The 19,469-nt window shown below is 38.4% G+C and overlaps 1 protein-coding gene across 5 annotated transcripts in view; it reads right to left on the reverse strand.

The window, feature by feature from the left end:
* Window positions 1–17,862: 17,862 nt before the first annotated feature.
* The window catches only part of LOC107787489 (uncharacterized), a 44,770-nt gene continuing 43,163 nt past the window's right edge, over window positions 17,863–19,469 (reverse strand). For all 5 annotated transcript variants that reach the window (XR_012705077.1, XR_012705078.1, XM_075244260.1 and 2 more), the window contains 2 exons: window positions 19,283–19,401; window positions 17,863–18,403 (listed from right to left, as the gene is read on the reverse strand). Coding sequence is in view for 3 of the 5 variants with exons in the window: in XM_075244260.1 (XP_075100361.1) it covers window positions 18,069–18,403; window positions 19,283–19,401 (454 nt within the window). In the remaining 2 variants the exon portion in view is untranslated. The remainder of the gene's footprint in view (window positions 18,404–19,282; window positions 19,402–19,469) is intronic.

Below are 19,469 nucleotides of genomic sequence, written 5' to 3' on the forward strand. Positions count from 1 at the left end.
GAAGTAGCTAAGTGAGCCGCAGGTGCGGAACCCCTGGTCCGTATACATTTCGAAGGGGTTCCGAGTTTTGCCATTTTTGGACCTTCAAGCACGGTTTTTGGGGCGATTTTGAGAGAGAATTTTAGGGAAACTTGAGGTAAGTCCCTTGGATCATTTCTACTCCATAATATTGAATTATCGTCGAATAATATGACTAGATTACATGTTTTTGAGGTATAAATCGGGGGTTTGAACTTAGGGATTTGGAAATAAGATTCGATAATTTGGAAGTCGAGTTGATGTAGGATTTTGATAAAATTGGTATGGTTAGACTCGTGGTTGAATGGGCTTCCGGATTTTATAACTTTTCTCGGGTTCCGAGACGTGGGCCCCACAGGCGATTTTTGAGTTAAATTTCGGATTTTGATGGAAAATTAATATTTTCTTATGGAATTAATTTCAATAAATTTTATTGACTGAATCGAATTATTTGTGGTTATATTCGAGGTATTTGGAGGCTAATTCACGCGGAAAAGACATTGTAGAATAAAGAATTACACGGCTTGAGGTTAGTAACAGTTATAAATCTGGTCCTGAGGGTATGAAACCCCGAACTTTGTATCATGTGATTATTTTGAAGGTGACGCACATGCTTAGTGATGGGTGTGTAGGCGTGCACAGAGGGAACTGTGACTTGGTCCGTCCCGTGGAAACTGTAAAGTTGAATAACTTGTTGTTAGCTATGTGCTCTCTATGTGTTGTGAAAATTTGACTGTAAGTCATGTTAGAAACCATGTTTAGGCTATATGTTGGTATTGTTGGGACCCACAGAGGTCGTGTACATGTTGAACTATCTGCTTAATTGTTGTTTTGTACTCAGTCACAGTTTACTTGATTATTTTATGCCAAGCTCTATTGTTCATTATTGATGCATCATATCATTGTTGTTTGGTCTGATTTCATGATTGTTGAGAGCCCGAGAGTCTAGAGAGATTTATGACTGAGCGAAGCCGAGGGCCTGATTGTGAGATATTATACTATAGCACGTGAGTTGTCCGTGTAGCACGTGAGTTATCCGTGCGGATCCAGATATTATACTATAGCACGTGAGTTGTCCGTGCAACACGTGAGTTGTCCGTGTGGATCCGGATATTTATACTATAGCACGTGAGTTGTCTGTGCGAATTATAGCGTTTTGGCTGTAGGAGCCCATCCGGAGTTTGTACACCCCAGTGAGCGCGGGTACCCATTGAGTGTGAGTGTTGAGGGCTGGAGCCTAGTGATTGATTGTTGTCGTAAGAGGTTGTACTTGCTTTTCATTTGTTGTTGCACTTAGTTGCTATCTGTCATTATTGTGAAATTTTCTGAAAGATTTTATATCCGGAATACATGAACTTGAACTGTATAGAATTGATTTGACTTAAAATGATGGATTTGAAAGCACGTCTATTCTTTGCTGGAATTACTGAAAATGAACTATAGCTGTGTAGCTCATCACTATCTTCAGTTCTTTATTTATTATTGTTACTTGCTGAGTTGGTTGTACTCATACTACACCCTGCACTTCGTGTGCAGATCCAGGTGTTCTCGGATATAGCGGGTGTTGATTCTTTCGCACAGTTAATTTTTCGGAGATTTTGAGATAGTTGTCGTGTTTTGCAGACCTTGTCTCTCCTTCCCTGTCTCCTTGTTCATTGTATTTGGTCTCAGACTATCATAAACCATATTTTCCAGACTTGTAATTATATTAGATGCTCATGTACTTAGTGACACCAGGTTTTGGGGAGTATTCGTATCAGTATTTATGGGATTTTGTATTGTATTTAAATATTATGTTTTTCTAACTTAAAGGAAATCGGGAGTTATTGATGTTATCGGCTTGCCTAATATTGAGATAGGCGTCATCACGATAGGTCAGATTTTGGATCGTGATAAGTTGGTATCAGAGCCTAGGTTGCATAGGTCTCACGAGTCATGAGCAGGTTGAGTAGAGTCTTGTGGATCGGTACGAAGACGTCTGTACTTATCTTCGAGAGGCTGCATAACACTTAGGAAAACTTCACTTTTTTGTATTCTATCGTGCGGATTTGTTGGTTCCGAAAACTAAATTTCTGTTATTCTGTTCTCCCACAGATGGTGAGGACACATACCACTAGTTAGGTCCGCGAGAGGTCGGGGTTGTGGTAGAGGCCGGGGACGAGGTAGAGGTCGAGGTATAGCTCGTGCAGCAGTTGGAGCAGCACCTGTAGTACCACCAGTTGCTCCAGCTCGAGAGCAGATTATGGATAGAGTTGAGCCGGTGGGACCAGCTCAGGCACCAGCTACACCTATTGTGATTCCAGGTCTTCAGGAGGCTCTGGCCCATATATCGACAGTTTGTACTGGTCTTGCTCAGGTGGTTTCGGCTCAGGTCGCACCTGCCACTTCTCAGGACGGGGGAGGTACTCATACCCTTGTTGCCCGTACTCCAGACCAGGTAGTACAGGGACTTCAGATACCGGGGGCACTACCAGCCCAGCCGGCTGCAACTGCTCAGGCCCCGGTAGTTCTTGTTATGGCAGATGATGAGCAGAGGAGACTTGAGAGATTTGAGAGGCTTCGACCTCCACCATTTAGCGGTATTGAGTCAGAGGATGCTTAGGGTTTTCTGGATAGGTGTCAACGGATGCTTCAGACAATGGGTATTCTGGAAACCAGTGGGGTCTCGTTCACTACATTTCGATTTTCTAGGGCTGCCTTCAGATGGTGGGAGGCTTATGAGAGGAGCAGGCCAATTGGTGCAGTACCAGTTACATGGCAGGAGTTCTCCGTTCTCTTTTTGGAGAAATTTGTGTAGCAGAGAGGAACTGCGCAGACAATTTGAGCAGTTACGTCAAGATGGTATATCTGTGATGCAATACGAGATGAGATTTTCTGAGTTGGCTCATCACGCAGTCTGGTTGGTTCCCACTGATAGAGAGAGGATTAGGAGGTTTATTGATGGCCTCACATATCAGCTGCGGTTACTTATGACAACGGAGAGGGTATCTGGTGCTACTTTTGATGAGGTAGTTGACATTGCTCGGCAGATAGAGATGGTTCGTAGCCAGGAACGTGAAGAGAGGGAGACTAAGAGGCCTCGTGGTCTAGGTGATTACAGCGGTGTTCCTTCAGGGGGTCAGTTTTACCACGGTAGGGGTCGTTCTTACAGACACGCTCAGACGGACCGTCCAGCTCATCGTGGTGCATCAGCTAGCCACAGTTCTTACAGTGCTCACTCAGGCCAGTCTTCATTCAATGCACTATCAGCGCAGAGTTCTCATCATGCCTCATCTGCTCAGGCTTCTACAGGTAATTCCTCGGGTTATCAGGAGCAGCAGTTCCGTCAGAGGAGGGGTTGTTTCGAGTGCGGAGAATTTGGTCATTTCAAGAGAGATTGTCCTAGGCTGTTGAGTGGGGCTCCACAGTAGAGTCCTCGACTGACGGCACCAGCACCAGCACCAGCACCAGCAGTTCCACCACCCGCCCAGCCAGCTCGGGGTGGGGTTCAGGAAGCTAGGGGTCGCCCAAGAGGGGGAGGCCGATCAGGTGGCGGTCAGGCCCGATTCTATGCTTTTCCTGCCAGGCCAGATGTTGTTGCCTCAGATGCAGTGATCACATGTATTGTTTCAGTTTGCCATAGTGAGACTTCTATATTATTTGACCCTGGTTCCTCTTATTCATATGTATCATCATATTTTGCTCATTATCTGGATATGCCCTGTGAGTCCTTAGTTTCACCTGTTTGTATATCTACACCGGTGGGCGATATTATTACTGTGGACCGTGTGTATCGGTCGTGTGTGGTAACTGTTGGGGAACTGGAGACTAAAGTTGATCTCTTATTACTCGGTATGGTTGATTTTGATGCAATCCTAGGTATGGATTGGTTGTCTATATCTCATGCTATTCTGGAATGTCACGCAAAAATCGTGACGTTGACGATGTTGTGGTTGCCAAAGGTTGAATGCAGAAGTTCTCTAACTTTTGTTCCTAGCATGGTAATTTCTTATTTCAAGGCTCAACGTATGGTTGGAAAGGGATATTTGTCATATTTGGCCTTTGTGAGAGATGTTGATGCAGATACTCCTATTATTGATTCACTATCGGTCGTGCGAGACTTTCCGGATGTATTTTCTGTAGACCTGCCGGGTATGCCACTCGACAGGGATATTGATTTTGGTATTGACTTGGTGCAGGGCACTCAGCCCATTTCTATTACTCTGTATCGTATAGCACCAGCTGAGTTAAAATAATTAAAAGTGCAACTTCAGGAACTCCTTAAAAAGGGGTTTATTAGGCCTAGTGTGTCACCTTGGGGTGCACCAGTTCTGTTTGTGAAAAAGAAAGATGGTACTATGCGGATGTGCATCGATTATAGGCAGTTGAAAAAGTTACAATCAAGAATAAATTTTCCTTGTCGCGTATTGATGACTTATTTGACCAGCGGAGCGGGGTTGTCCTCCAAAATTTATTTGACATCTAGGTATCACCAGTTGAAAATTCAGGATTCGGATATTCTAAAGACGACATTCAGAATTTGTCATGGCCACAATGAATTTTTTGTGATGCCTTTTGGGCTAACCAATGCCCCGGCAGCATTTATGCATTTGATAAATAGTGTATTCCAGCCATATCTTGATTTATTTGTCGTAGTATTTATTGATGATATCCTGGTGTACTCACGTAGCCAGGAGGAGCATGCACAACACTTGGGTATTGTATTACAGAGGCTGAGAGAGGAGAGACTTTATGCCAAATTCTCTAAGTGTGAGTTCTGGCTTAATTCGATGGCATTCTTGGGACATATAGTGTCCAGTGAAGGAATTAAGGATTATGATATCACCATTCTCTATCATCCCGGAAAGGCCAATGTAGTGGCCGATGCCTTGAGTCGTAAGGCGGAGAGTTTGGGTAGCTTAGCATACTTACTGGTAACAGAAAGGCCTTTAGCCTTGGATGTTCAGGCCTTGGCCAACCAGTTTATTGGATTGGATGTTTCCGAGCCGAAGTGAGTTTTGACTTGTGTGGTTTCTCAGTCTTCTTTATATGATCGCATCAGAGAGTGCCAGTATGATGATCCACATCTACTTATCCTTAAGGACACGGTTCAGCACGATGATGCCAAGGAAGTCAATATTGGAGATGGCGGTGTATTATGGATGCAGGGCAGGCTATGTGTGCCTAATGTATATGGTTTGCATGAGTTGATTCTTCAGGAAGCTCACAATTCGCGGTACTCCATACATCCAGGTTCCACGAAAATGTATCAGGATTTGAGTCAATATTATTGGTGGAGGCAAATGAAGAAAGATATAGTTAGATTTGTAGCTCGTTGTTTAAATTGTCAACAAGTAAAGTACGAGCATCAGAGACCAAGAGGATTACTTCAGAGGCTTGAAATTCAGGAGTGGAAATGGGAGCGTATTACCATGGACTTCGTAGTTGGGCTTCCACAGACTTTGAGGAAGTTCGATGTTGTTTGGGTAATTGTAGATCAGTTGACTAAGTCCGCGTATTTTATTCCAGTTGGTACCAATTATTCTTCGGAGCGGTTGGCTGAGATTTATATCCGCAAGATTGTTCGCCTACACCATCATTTCAGATCGGGACACGCAGTTTACATCACAGTTTTGGAGAGCAGTGCAGCGAGAATTGGGCACACAGGTTCAGTTGAGTACAACATTTAACCCTCAAACGGATGGACAGTCCGAGTGCACTATTTAGATATTGGAAGATATGCTACGCGCTTGTATTATAGATTTTGGAGGTTCTTGGGATCAATTTCTGCCACTCGCGGAGTTTGCTTACAATAACAACTCCCAATCGATCATTCAGATGGCTTCGTATGAGGCTTTGTATGGTAGACGGTGTCGGTCTCTGGTGGGTTGGTTTGAGCCGGGTGAGGCTAGACTATTGGTTACTGACTTGGTTCAGGATGCTTTAGAGAAGGTCAAATTGATTCAGGAAGGGCTTCGCACGGCGCAGTCTAGACACAAGAGTCATGCCGACAGGAAGGTTCGTAATGTTGTTTACATGGTTGGGGAGAAGGTTCTGCTCAATATTTCACCCATGAAGGATGTGTTGAGGTTCGGGAAGAAGGGTAAGTTGAGCCCTCGGTATATAGGGCTTTTTGAGATACTTAAGAAAATTGGAGAGGTGGCTTATGAACTTGCCTTGCCACCTAGTATATCAGGTGTTCATCCAGTGTTCCATGTATCAATGCTCCGAAAGTATGTCGGGGATCCGTCTCATATTCTGGATTTCAGTACAGTACAGCTGGATGGTAATTTGACTTATGATGTGGAGCCGGTGGTTATTTTAGACCGGAAAGTTCGAAAGTTGAGGTCAAAGAACATAGCATCAGTGAAGGTACAGTGGAGAGGCCAGCCAGTCGGGGAAGCTACTTGGGAGGTTGAGCAGGAGATGCAGAGCAAATATCCGCACCTATTTGAGACTCCGAGTATGATTCTAAACCAGTTCGAGGACGAATATTTGTTTAAGAGGGGGAGAATGTAACGACCCGGCCGGTTGTTTTGAATATTATAATCCCGTTCCCCCATTTACTGCTCAATTTATGCCTTACAATTGATTTATGACTTATCAGGTTAGTTGGTTCGGTTCCTGAAGGAATTCAGAGTGAAATGAGACACTTAGTCTCATAATTAAAAATTTTAAGTTAGAAAAGTTGACCGGATGTGGATTTATGTGTAAACGACCTCGGATTTGAATTTTGATAATTCTAATAGCTCCGTATGGTGATTTTGGATTTAGGAGCATGTTCAGAAAATTATTTGGAGGTCCGTAGTGGAATTTGTCTTGAAATGCCGAAAGTTGAATTTTTGGAAAGTTTGACCGGGGGTTGACTTTTTGATATCGGGGTCGGAATTCGATTCTAAAAATTGGAATACCTCCCTTATGTCATTTATGAATTGTGTGCAAAATTTGAGGTCAATCAGACGTGATTTGATAGGTTACAACGTCGTTTGTAAAAATTGGGAGTTTCAAAGTTCATTAGGCTTGAATATATGTGGGATTCATGTTTTTAGTGTTGTTGGATGTGATTTGAAGACTCGACTAAGTTCGTATGATGTTTTAGGACTTGTTGGTATATTTGGTTGAGGTCCTGGGGGCCTCAGGTGAGTTTTGGATGGTTAACGGATCAAATTCGGACTTAAAACCACTGCTGGAAATTTTGCTTCTGGCATTTTCGCACCTGCGGAGGTTTGATCGCAGGTGCGAAGCCGCACGTGCGTACCAGCCATCGCAGAAGCGAGCTTTCCGCAAAAGCGGAGCTAGCCTCGCAAATGCGAGCCCGCAGAAGCGGCTCCAGTGGATGCTTGGCGAAACCGCAGAAGCGGTTGAATTCTCGCACCAGCGAGACCGCAGAAGCGGCTAAGTGAGTCGCAGGTGCGGAACCCCTAGGGCGTATACATTTCGAAGGGGGTCCGAGTTTTGCCATATTTGGAACTTCAAGCACGGTTTTTGGGGCGATTTTGAGAGAGAATTTGAGGAAAACTTGAGGTAAGTTCCTTGGATCATTTCTACTCCATAATATTGAATTATCGTCGAATAATACGACTAGATTACATATTTTTGAGGTATAAATCAGGGGTTTGAACTTAGGGATTTGGAAATAAGATTCGATAATTTGGAAGTCGAGTTGATGTCGGATTTTGATAAAATTGGTATGGTTAGACTCGTGGTTGAATGGGATTCCGGATTTTGTAACTTTTGTCGGGTTCCGAGACGTGGGCCCCACAGGCGATTTTTGAGGTAAATTTCGGATTTTGATGGAAAATTAATATTTTCTTATGGAATTAATTCCAATAAATTTTATTGACTGAATCGAATTATTTGTGGCTATATTCGAGGCGTTTGGAGGCTAATTCACGCGGAAAAGACATTGTAGAATAAAGAATTACACGGCTTGAGGTAAGTAACAGTTATAAATCTGGTCTTGAGGGTATGAAACCTCAAACTTTGTATCATGTGATTATTTTGGAGGTGACGCACATGCTTAGTGATAGGTGTGTGGGCGTGCACAGAGGGAACTATGACTTGGTCCGTCCCGTGGAAACTGTAAAGTTGAATAACTTATTGTTAGCTATGTGCTCTCTATGTGTTGTGAAAATTTAACTGTAAGTCATGTTAAAAATCATGTTTAGGCTATATGTTGGTATTGTTGGGACCCACAGAGGTCGTGTACATGTTGAACTATCTGCTTAATTGTTGTTTTGTACTCAGTCACAGTTTACTTGATTATTTTATGCCAAGCTCTATTGTTCATTATTGATGCATCATATCATTGTTGCTTGGTCTGATTTCATGATTGTTGAGAGCCCGAGAGTCTGGAGAGATTTATGACTGAGCGAGGCCGAGGGCCTGATTGTGAGATATTATACTATAGCACGTGAGTTGTCCGTGCGGATCCAGATATTATACTATAGCACGTGAGTTGTCCGTGCGGATCTAGATATTGATACTATATCACGTGAGTTGTCCGTGTGGATTATAGTGCTTGGGCTGTAGGAGCCCCTCCGGAGTCTGTACACCCCCAGTGAGCGCAGGTACTCATTGATTGTGAGTGATGAGGGCTGGGAGCCCAGTGTGTGATTGTTGTCTTGAGAGGCTGTACTTGCTTTTCATTTGTTGTTGCACTTAGTTGCTATCTGTCATTGTTGTGAAATTTTCTGAAAGATTTTATATTCGGAATACATGAACTTGAACTGTATAGAATTGATTTGACTTAAAATGCTGGATTTGAAAGCATGTCTATTCTTTGATAGAATTACTGAAAATGAACTATAATTGTGTAGCTCGTCACTATCTTCAATTCCTTATTTATTATTGTTAGTTGCTGAGTTGGTTGTACTCATACTATACCCTACACTTCGTGTGCAGATTCAGGTGTTCCCGGACATAGCGGGTGTTGATTCTTTCGCATAATTGATTTTTCGAAGATTTTGAGATAGTTGTCGTGTTTTGCAGACCTTGTCTCTCCTTCCCTATCTCCTTGTTCACTGTATTTGGTCTCAGACTATCATAGACCGTATTTTCGAGACTTGTAATCATATTAGATGCTCATGTACTCAGTGACACCAGGTTTTGGGGAGTGTTCGTATTAGTATTTGTGGGATTTTGTATTGTATTTAAATATTATATTTTTCAAACTTAAAGGAAATCGGGGGTTATTGATGTTATCGGCTTGCCTAGTATTGAGAGAGGCGCTATCACGACATGTCAGATTTTGGGTGGTGACAATATAATTACCTTTCAAATATTTTAACTGTGATAATATATTTTTTGCCGCCGGTGCATAAATTCAAACTCAAAAATCGCTATGGCATTTTTCTTCTTAGCTTGCTCGGGCTATAATGAAACCTTTCCCCATGTTCAAAGCAACACTACCTAGTAGTAGAGTTATTTTCTATTCAATATTTTGAGTTTTTTTTAAGTGTTTGTAAGTTGTCATGTGTGTACATTAGGAGGGTTTACAGACGCTGGAATGAATGCACATTTAATATGATCGAGACACGAAAGCCAAAAGGCGATGTGTCGGTATTTTTAGTCCAAATTTTATATTTATTTTATAAAATTCTTAAAATATGTATAAAAATTAAACTCAAAACCAACTAAAGTTAATTTTAGGTATCAAAAACTAGAGGTCCCAAAGTTAAACGGATTGGTTTCATTGTTAATTAAAAAAGGAATTAATCTAGAAAGGTTGGTTAAAAGTTAAAACTTAAAATGAAAATATAAAAAAAAATAAAAAATAAATTTAAGGTCTCTTATTAAGGCTTATTTAGACCAACTATTCTATTGAGCTGCAACAAATATGATCAGATTAACAATTAAAATATTCCGGAAACAAAACCTAAATTTCCTCTTTTTATTTTTTCCTACTCTTTTCATAATTATTTTGAGTAACAAGAAAGGGATAGATAAGGATGGCTTGAGAAAATAAGCAGAGGATGGGACAATATTGTCAAGGATATTGCATACATATGCAATGTTTAGAACCTCACCTAGTGTATTGCAAAAATGTTCTAAAGTAGTCTAGTCCCTGGATTTTAGTTGTTTCTGTGAACAGCTAGCTGTGTTGGCTAAGCTATATAATTTTGTAAAGTTACTTTGGTGTAATTAATAAAAAGTCTTTAATTGCCAACCAAAAAGGAAATAAGAATAGTTTTGTGGGGACCTATTGTAGGATGCCGAATGCCATTAATTTGATCAGAAGTAGGGATAGCAAACGGGCGGGTCGGGTCGGGTCGGGTAGGATATGAGAAGAGTCGAAAATGGGTAATGAAAAAAACGGATAAATTATCCGACCCGATCCATATTTAATACGGATAAAAAACGGGTTAATCGGCAGATAATATGGGTAACCATATCATCCATGGCTTCTTGAATATGATCACTTTTGAGAGAATTCCTAGTCTCCCAAACTTGAGTTAGGGGCGGCTCAAGAACATGCGGGGCGGGCCTAAAGCCAAAGTATAATATGAGACCTAAATTTTTAAAAGAAAATTATAAGATTGATTTTATTTGAATTCTATTCTTCTAACTTTTTGAGATACAAAATTGTTAATAATCTTTTTTATAATCGATATTTTTTAATAATTCCTTTTCAATTGATAATATGGACAATTTATCATTTAATCTTTCTTGAGAAATTATTGATTTTAGAGTAATAAAAGTATAGTACTATTGGAAGCTTAAAAATATTGTTGAACATTGGAACTAATGCAATCTTGGAGAAAAAAGGTAAGTAAGAATATCAAAGAGAAAGACAAAAAATATGTATTGTTTCTGAAATACGAAGAGATTGAAAATGAGAAAGATTAACTTGAACAAATTAAGGAAGAGGGTAACTGTTTTACATGTTATCTAATGAAGGAGTAAAAAGTGAAAAATTGAAATGTTAGGAAAACTATTCATCTACCCATTTTTAAGTAAATTAAGTTATTACTTTATTTATATATCTAAAAAGTTTTCTTTCTTTTTATATTAAAAACTCTACTTTTATATTAAAAGTATTAAATATTATTTTTTAAATACCTATAAATCTATTATTGTTAATATGTGTGTGTGTGTGTGTGTGGGGGGGGGGGGGGGGGGCTAAATTTTGGGGCCTAAGGCACAAGCCTTACTTTCCATAACATTGGAGACGGCCCTGACCGAGTAACCATCCAATTTGAGGTTTTACATATGTAAAAATTAAACTCATTAGTTATACATTTTCTAAATGAATAATTTGGTTCTTATCCATATTTGACCGATTTTTAAAAAGTTTATTATTCAACCTATTTTTTAGTGGATAATATGAGCGGTTAACTATTTTTTTTAACCATTTTGCCACCACTCTATAAATAAGGATTGTTTCAAAAGCCTCTCCCATCAAATTAGGCACTACCCAAAAGAGCAACACACTTAGAAAAAAGTAGTTTCTTACCTGAAGCACTTTTTTGAGATGCACTTTTGAAAAAATACACTTAGAAGCAATTTTTAAAAGCTTGACCAAACACATAAATTGTTGCTTAGAAGTGCTTTTTAAATTAATTAGCCAAACACAAACTACTTTTCACCAAAAATAAAATAACACTTTCTCAAAATAAGCTAATTTTTCCGGCCTAGTATAACAGGGGATGGGAAAGGCAAGGGAGATAACCATTGGAATCATCAGATTCGTAGTCTGAATTATTAGGACCATCATAGTAGTCATCATCATCGTCATCAACTTGTACCCTAAAACAACCGCATCAACTATTTTTTTTTTGAGAAGGTAACCGCGTCAACTATTTTAGTAAGTATTAAAAAGAAAAGATACCAGCTGAAGAAAAATTAGTTTGTTGTATCAATCCTTACAATGGAAGATGACTAGCAATATCTTCGTGGGTATTGGTATCATCCTTAATAACCTTCAATAACCTCACAGCAGACAGCAAACATGGAACATAGACAGTATGCTATATTGCCCATTTAGCCAAAAAATTAAAATCAATAAGCTAGAGCTTCTACAATCTTATTTACTTTCAGAATGTAAACAAGTTCAAGAAATTTCTCAAACTGATGAAACCTCATAGAGCAACCAACAGAGATTCCCTTCCCAGAGGAAGTAAATCACAAGATTGAATTTGAAAAGGAATTCCTGGAAAAGGACCAAAGAAATAAAGAACCTTGTTTGGCCTTATAATTATGAATCTCTGACTCAATTTCTTCAGCAGCACTAGGCATGACTTCTCGTAAGAGAGGTAAATATTGGGACATCATCTTGTGATCTTCTAACTCGGTAGTCCTGCATTGACATCGTAAAACCAGATTTTATCCATTTGAGAAGGAAAAGATAACACCGCGTGACAGTAACTATTGGAGTTTCAATCCTAGCATAATGACAATGAAACTTACTCCTCTTGCACTTCATGTTTTTTTTTCTTCAGTATCAACACGAATAGCATCATATAGTCGACACATCTCATTCAGCTCTTCGTCGCGCATTAGTTTTTTCTTTTCTTTTCTGCTTTTCCATATTTGCTCAAACCGGGCATTTTTTGACAGATCCTAAAAGAGGAAAGAGCATGATAAATTAAGTTGTAAAAAGCCTTGAAACACCTAATTAGGAGGAAATAAAAGTAACTCTAGTAAAACAAGAATTACTATTAAAGTATTCAAAACCCACTTGAAACCAAAAGATTAGTAGCATGAATCAATTTTGATAATACTGTAATACACAAAAGGCAAGCGTGATGCTTCAGGCACAAACCTCATTAACCAATACGAATCATTGAATTCAATTACAAACTTCTAGAATGCAATACCAATAGCAAAAAAGATATGGACTTTGCTTAACTAGCAATACACCTTCATAAGCTAGATTTAGCAAACAATCACCTGCAGGTGCAGAGTTAAAAAGTTTAAAAGATTCATTTGAAAGTAGGCATTCAAGTTTTGACCGCACTATAATAAACTAAAAAAATGTTTAAATCATTTTCCATGGGTGATTAAGCGAGAAAGTATTTCTTCCTCAATTGTTCCACATACACAATATTTTCTGTTCTTCTTCCCTTAGTCAACCCAAATATATCAGATAGAAATGAATAATATTAGTTTCACTTGCTTATTTTGTTCAGGCATATATCCAGCAAATTTTTGTTTCCTTAATATTACCAGATCGGTTCAAGTACCTCTCAACATCTTGGGCAACTTATAATCATCTTTCCTTCCTTTTGTTTTCCAAATTCTCATTCTGGATATAATCAGATTGGTTCCTTTAACATTGTTTGATGTATTTGAATTATTGTTGGTTAGTTTCGAGTCGTTCGGAGGTCGGAACGCACGGGATGGCATCTTTGGAGTATCGCTTGGCTTGCTCGGCATTGGTATTGGCTCGTTTGAGGTAAGTTACTCTTTTAAACTTAGTGCTGGGGGTATGAAATCCCGAAATACATGTTATGTGATTGGTATTGAGGTAACGCACATGCTAGGTGACGGGCGTGTGGGCGTGCACCCTGTAAATTATGACTCCGTTGTTTCCATGGCACTGTATAGTGGCCCTATTTTGTTGATATCTGTGTTTTCACCATGTGATAAAGTAATTGAACTGTCAATCATGCTAAATATCATGTTTAGGCTTTATGCTGATATTGTTTAGACCCATAGTGGTCGTTTCTTGCTGTCATCTCACGGATTTCATTGATATTTCGTACTCAGTCATATTCATGTATTCATATCATATCTCAGTCTCAGTTATAGATTATTGATACATCATATCATTGTTGTCGGGTTATTTTCATGACATTGTGAGCCCGTGAGTGAGACCGGAGAGATTGATGACTGAGTGAGGCTGAGAGCATGATTATGAGTGACATATATGGGATCGGGCTGCGCGCCGCAGCATGTTATATTGATTTATGCCTGGATCTGGTTTTATGATAGCGCTTGGGCTGTAGGAGCCCCTCCGGAGTCTGTACACACCCCTAGTGAGTGCGGTTGATTATATTGAGAGATGAATCTTCCTTGGACATGGATCTTGTCCGAAGCATATATATACATGGAGATGGATCTTCTCCATGGGGCCGGATTGGCATTTTCCTCGGTACTGAGTGACTGATGGTCAGTGATATATATATTTTGGGATGGATCTTTCCTGGGCCGTATGAGCTATATACAGTACCGAGTGGTTGAGCATGATGAGTGGAAAGTGTGAGACAATGAGATTGAGTACTCTGAGAGTGTGAGTACATGATTCATCTCTGAGATACATGGCATTGGCATGCACACATAACATACAGGCATAGAGATGCATTTTTCCTCATGTTGTACTGTATCACGTCATTCATGGCTCATTATACACATTTATTTGTGGGCATAGAGAGGTATTTAATACTTGTTATCCGGAGAGAAAATGAAACATGTTATTTGTCGTGGAAAGGATATTTGAAAAAATTACAGTTTTCAAACTTATTCATAATTTTTGGCATTTTCGATAAAAGATTTAGGTTTTTCATTGAGATACTTGAAAAACATGACTATTTTTCTGAAACTGTGAACGAGCTGAGCATCTTACTTCTGAGACACCTCTTATATACTTGTATTATGCTATTTTGAACTGCAGCGTGATCTTGGCATTGGACCCGACCTTGCATTAGCTCGTCACTACTTTCAACCTAATATTAGGTTTGTTACTTACTGAGTACATGGGGTCGTTGTACTCATACTACACTTCTGCACCTTGCGTGCAGATGTTAACTGCTGATGTTGTTGCGTTCGATGGTAGCTGGATTGTAGATATACCTTATTTATAACAACAATTCCTTATTTATTATTGTTAGTTGCTGAGTTGGTTGTACTCATACTATACCCTACACTTCGTGTGCAGATTCGGGTATTTCCGGATATTGCGGGTGTTGATTCTTTCGCATAGTTGATTTTTCGGAGATTCTGAGGTAGTTGTCGTGTTTCGCAGACCTTGTCTCTCCTTCCCTATCTCCATGTTCACTGTATTTGGTCTCAGACTATCATAGACATTTTTCAGACTTGTAATCATATTAGATTCTCATATACTCAGTGACACCAGGTTTTGGGGAGTGTTCGTATTAGTATTTGTGGGATTTTGTATTGTATTTAAATATTATATTTTTCAAACTTAAAGGAAATCGGGGGTTATTGATGTTATCGGCTTGCCTAGTATTGAGAGAGGCGCTATCACGACATGTCAGATTTTGGGTCGTAATAATATAATTACCTTTCAAATAATTTAATTGTGAAAATATATTTTTTGCCGCCGGTGCATAAATTCAAACTCAAAAATCGCTATGGCATTTTTCTTCTTAGCTTGCTCGGGCTATAATGAAACCTTTCCCCATGTTCAAAGCAACACTACCTAGTAGTAGAGTTATTTTCTATTCAATATTTTGAGTTTTTTTAAGTCTTTGTAAGTTGTCATGTGTGTACATTAGGAGGGTTTACAGACGCTGGAATTAAAAACGGATTAGGTATCAAAAACTAGAGGTCCCAAAGTTAAACGGATTGGTTTCATTGTTAATTAAAAAAGGAATTAATCTAGAAAGGTTGGTTAAAAGTTAAAACTTAAAATGAAAATATAAAAAAAAATAAAAAATAAATTTAAGGTCTCTTATTAAGGCTTATTTAGACCAACTATTCTATTGAGCTGCAACAAATATGATCAGATTAACAATTAAAATATTCCGGAAAACAAAACCTAAATTTCCTCTTTTATTTTTTCCTACTCTTTTCATAATTATTTTGAGTAACAAGAAAGGGATAGATAAGGATGGCTTGAGAAAATAAGCAGAGGATGGGACAATATTGTCAAGGATATTGCATACATATGCAATGTTTAGAACCTCACCTAGTGTATTGCAAAAATGTTCTAAAGTAGTCTAGCCCCTGGATTTTAGTTGTTTCTGTGAACAGCTAGCTGTGTTGGCTAAGCTATATAATTTTGTAAAGTTACTTTGGTGTAATTAATAAAAAGTCTTTAATTGCCAACCAAAAAGGAAATAAGAATAGTTTTGTGGGGACCTATTGTAGGATGCCGAATGCCATTAATTTGATCAGAAGTAGGGATAGCAAACGGGCGGGTCGGGTCGGGTAGGATATGAGAAGAGTCGAAAATGGGTAATGAAAAAAATGGATAAATTATCCGACCCGATCCATATTTAATACGGGTAAAAAACGGGTTAACCGGCAGATAATATGGGTTGGCTTCTTGAATACGATCACTTTTGAGAGAATTCCTAGTCTCCCAAACTTGAGTTAGGGGCGGCTCAAGAACATGCGGGGCGGGCCTAAAGCCAAAGTTTAATATGAGACCTAAATTTTTAAAAGAAAATTATAAGATTGATTTTATTTGAATTCTATTCTTCTAACTTTTTGAGATACAAAATTATTAATAATCTTTTTTATAATCGATATTTTTTAATAATTCCTTTTCAATTGATAATATGGCCAATTCATCATTTAATCTTTCTTGAGAAATTGTTGATTTTAGAGTAATAAAAGAATAGTACTATTGGAAGCTTAAAAATATTATTGAACATTGGAACTAATGAAATCTTGGAGAAAGAAGGTAAGTAAGAATATTAAAGAGAAAGACAAAATATGTATTGTTTCTGAAATACAAAGAGATTGAAAATGAGAAAGATTAACTTGAACAAATTAAGGAAGAGGGTAACTGTTTTACATGTTATCTAATGAAGGAGTAAAAAGTGAAAAATTGAAATGTTAGGAAAACTATTCATCTATCCATTTTTAAGTAAGTTAAGTTGTTACTTTATTTATATATCTAAAAAGTTTTCTTTCTTTTTATATTAAAAACTCTACTTTTATATTAAAAGTACTAAATATTATTTTTTAACTACCTATAAACTTATTGTTTTTAGAAAAATGGGGGGGGGGGGATAAATTTGAAGGCCTAACAAGCCTTACTTTCCATAACATTGGAGCCGTCCCTGACTGAGTAACCATCCAATTTGAGATTTTACATATGTAAAAGTTAAACTCATTAGTTATACATTTTCTAAATGAATAATTTGGTTCTTATCCATATTTGACTGATTTTAAAAAGTTTATTATTCAACCTATTTTTTAATAAATAATATGAGCGATTAACTATTTTCTTTTAAACATTTTGCCACGACTTTATAAATAACGATTGTTTCAAAACCCTCGTCCATCAAATTAGGCACTACCCAAAAGAGCAACACAAACTCCTCGATTGACTTGTCCGACTTTTCAACCAAATATGAGGGATTTTCCTTTTCTGACTAAACATTAAAAATGGAACATAGAGATAAAATGAGAGAGAATATCTTACCATTAGCTCATTAATTTTCTTCCAAATGAGACGTGAACCATACTCCCCAAACAACAACATCAACCCGTATAATCTCACTAGTGAGGTCTGGGGAGGGTAGTGTGTACGCAAATAACAACAACAACCCAGTATAATCATACTAGTGAGGTCTGGGGAGGGTAGTGTGTACGCAAATAACAACAACAACCCAGTATAATCATACTAGTGAGGTCTGGGGAGGGTAGTGTGTACGCAGACTTACCCCTACCCTGGGGTAGAGAGGCTGTTTCCGATAGAAACTCGGCTCCCTCCCTCCAAGAACTCCTCACCTTACTCTTGGGGTGACTCGAACTCACAACCTCTTGGTTGGAAGTGAATAGTGCTTACAACTAGAATAACCCACGTGAACCATACTCCCCAAGAACATAAAATAGACTAACTCATTAGTCATTTCTATCTCTACCACTTAGCAATTCTGAATTTGAAACGAGTCCAAACCATTCAACCAGAAAACTGGACAACACTAACTTGAAACCAAACAACGATAATACATAATCATAAATTCTTTACACTAGATAACTACTGTTAGAAGTGTACTTAAGATTGGAAACCTGATTGAGATTGATAATACTGGCGAGATTTGTTTTAGAACGCTATGGGAGAATTTTCCAGACCAAATCTCACTAGATTTGATCAGCCTACAGCCTAGACAGCAGTAATAGCCGGTTAAAAGAACCACATGCCATTCACAAGGTTAACTATGATCTGGAAAAACATATACAGGTATGCACGAATAAGGTACTTGATGAGAAGTTAAGCAGGGCACGTAATGATGGTCACCACATGTCGTCTTCGTCATCATCATCATCATAGTAAGCTTACCACCGGACTCGCCATCGACTAATGGATCTGACCAGTCCTCGCGGCCCACATCCTCATTTTGAAAAGAAATTACACCAACAGTTTCAAATCCATATTGGTCCTGAGAAGTGCTGCTTACAACTTCTGATGACTGGGTTTCATCTTCATCCTCATCCTCATCTTCAGACTCCTCTTCATCTGGATAATCATTCCAGGGATTGTGTTCAGCTGAAAACCAAAAAGTTAGAATATAAAACCATGTTTAACCAAAAGCACTTTTTTTGCAAAGTTAGGAGTGTCTGAACAAGCTTTTAGAAGGAAAAAAATACTTTTGAATAGAAGCATAAACAGTTTTGGAGAAATAGAAAAAAGTAGTTTCTTACCTGAAGCACTTTTTTGAGATGCACTTTTGAAAAAATACACTTAGAAGCAATTTTTAAAAGCTTGACCAAACACATAAATTGTTGCTTAGAAGTGCTTTTTAAATTAATTAGCCAAACACAAACTACTTTTCACCAAAAATAAAATAACACTTTCTCAAAATAAGCTAATTTTTCCGGCCTAGTATAACAGGGGATGGGAAAGGCAAGGGAGATAACCATTGGAATCATCAGATTCGTAGTCTGAATTATTAGGACCATCATAGTAGTCATCATCATCGTCATCAACTTGTACCCTAAAACAACCGCATCAACTATTTTTTTTTTGAGAAGGTAACCGCGTCAACTATTTTAGTAAGTATTAAAAAGAAAAGATACCAGCTGAAGAAAAATTAGTTTGTTGTATCAATCCTTACAATGGAAGATGACTAGCAATATCTTCGTGGGTATTGGTATCATCCTTAATAACCTTCAATAACCTCACAGCAGACAGCAAACATGGAACATAGACAGTATGCTATATTGCCCATTTAGCCAAAAAATTAAAATCAATAAGCTAGAGCTTCTACAATCTTATTTACTTTCAGAATGTAAACAAGTTCAAGAAATTTCTCAAACTGATGAAACCTCATAGAGCAACCAACAGAGATTCCCTTCCCAGAGGAAGTAAATCACAAGATTGAATTTGAAAAGGAATTCCTGGAAAAGGACCAAAGAAATAAAGAACCTTGTTTGGCCTTATAATTATGAATCTCTGACTCAATTTCTTCAGCAGCACTAGGCATGACTTCTCGTAAGAGAGGTAAATATTGGGACATCATCTTGTGATCTTCTAACTCGGTAGTCCTGCATTGACATCGTAAAACCAGATTTTATCCATTTGAGAAGGAAAAGATAACACCGCGTGACAGTAA

Source organism: Nicotiana tabacum, chromosome 22, assembly GCF_000715075.1.
Source record: "Nicotiana tabacum cultivar K326 chromosome 22, ASM71507v2, whole genome shotgun sequence".
NCBI classification, from domain to species: domain Eukaryota; kingdom Viridiplantae; phylum Streptophyta; class Magnoliopsida; order Solanales; family Solanaceae; genus Nicotiana; species Nicotiana tabacum.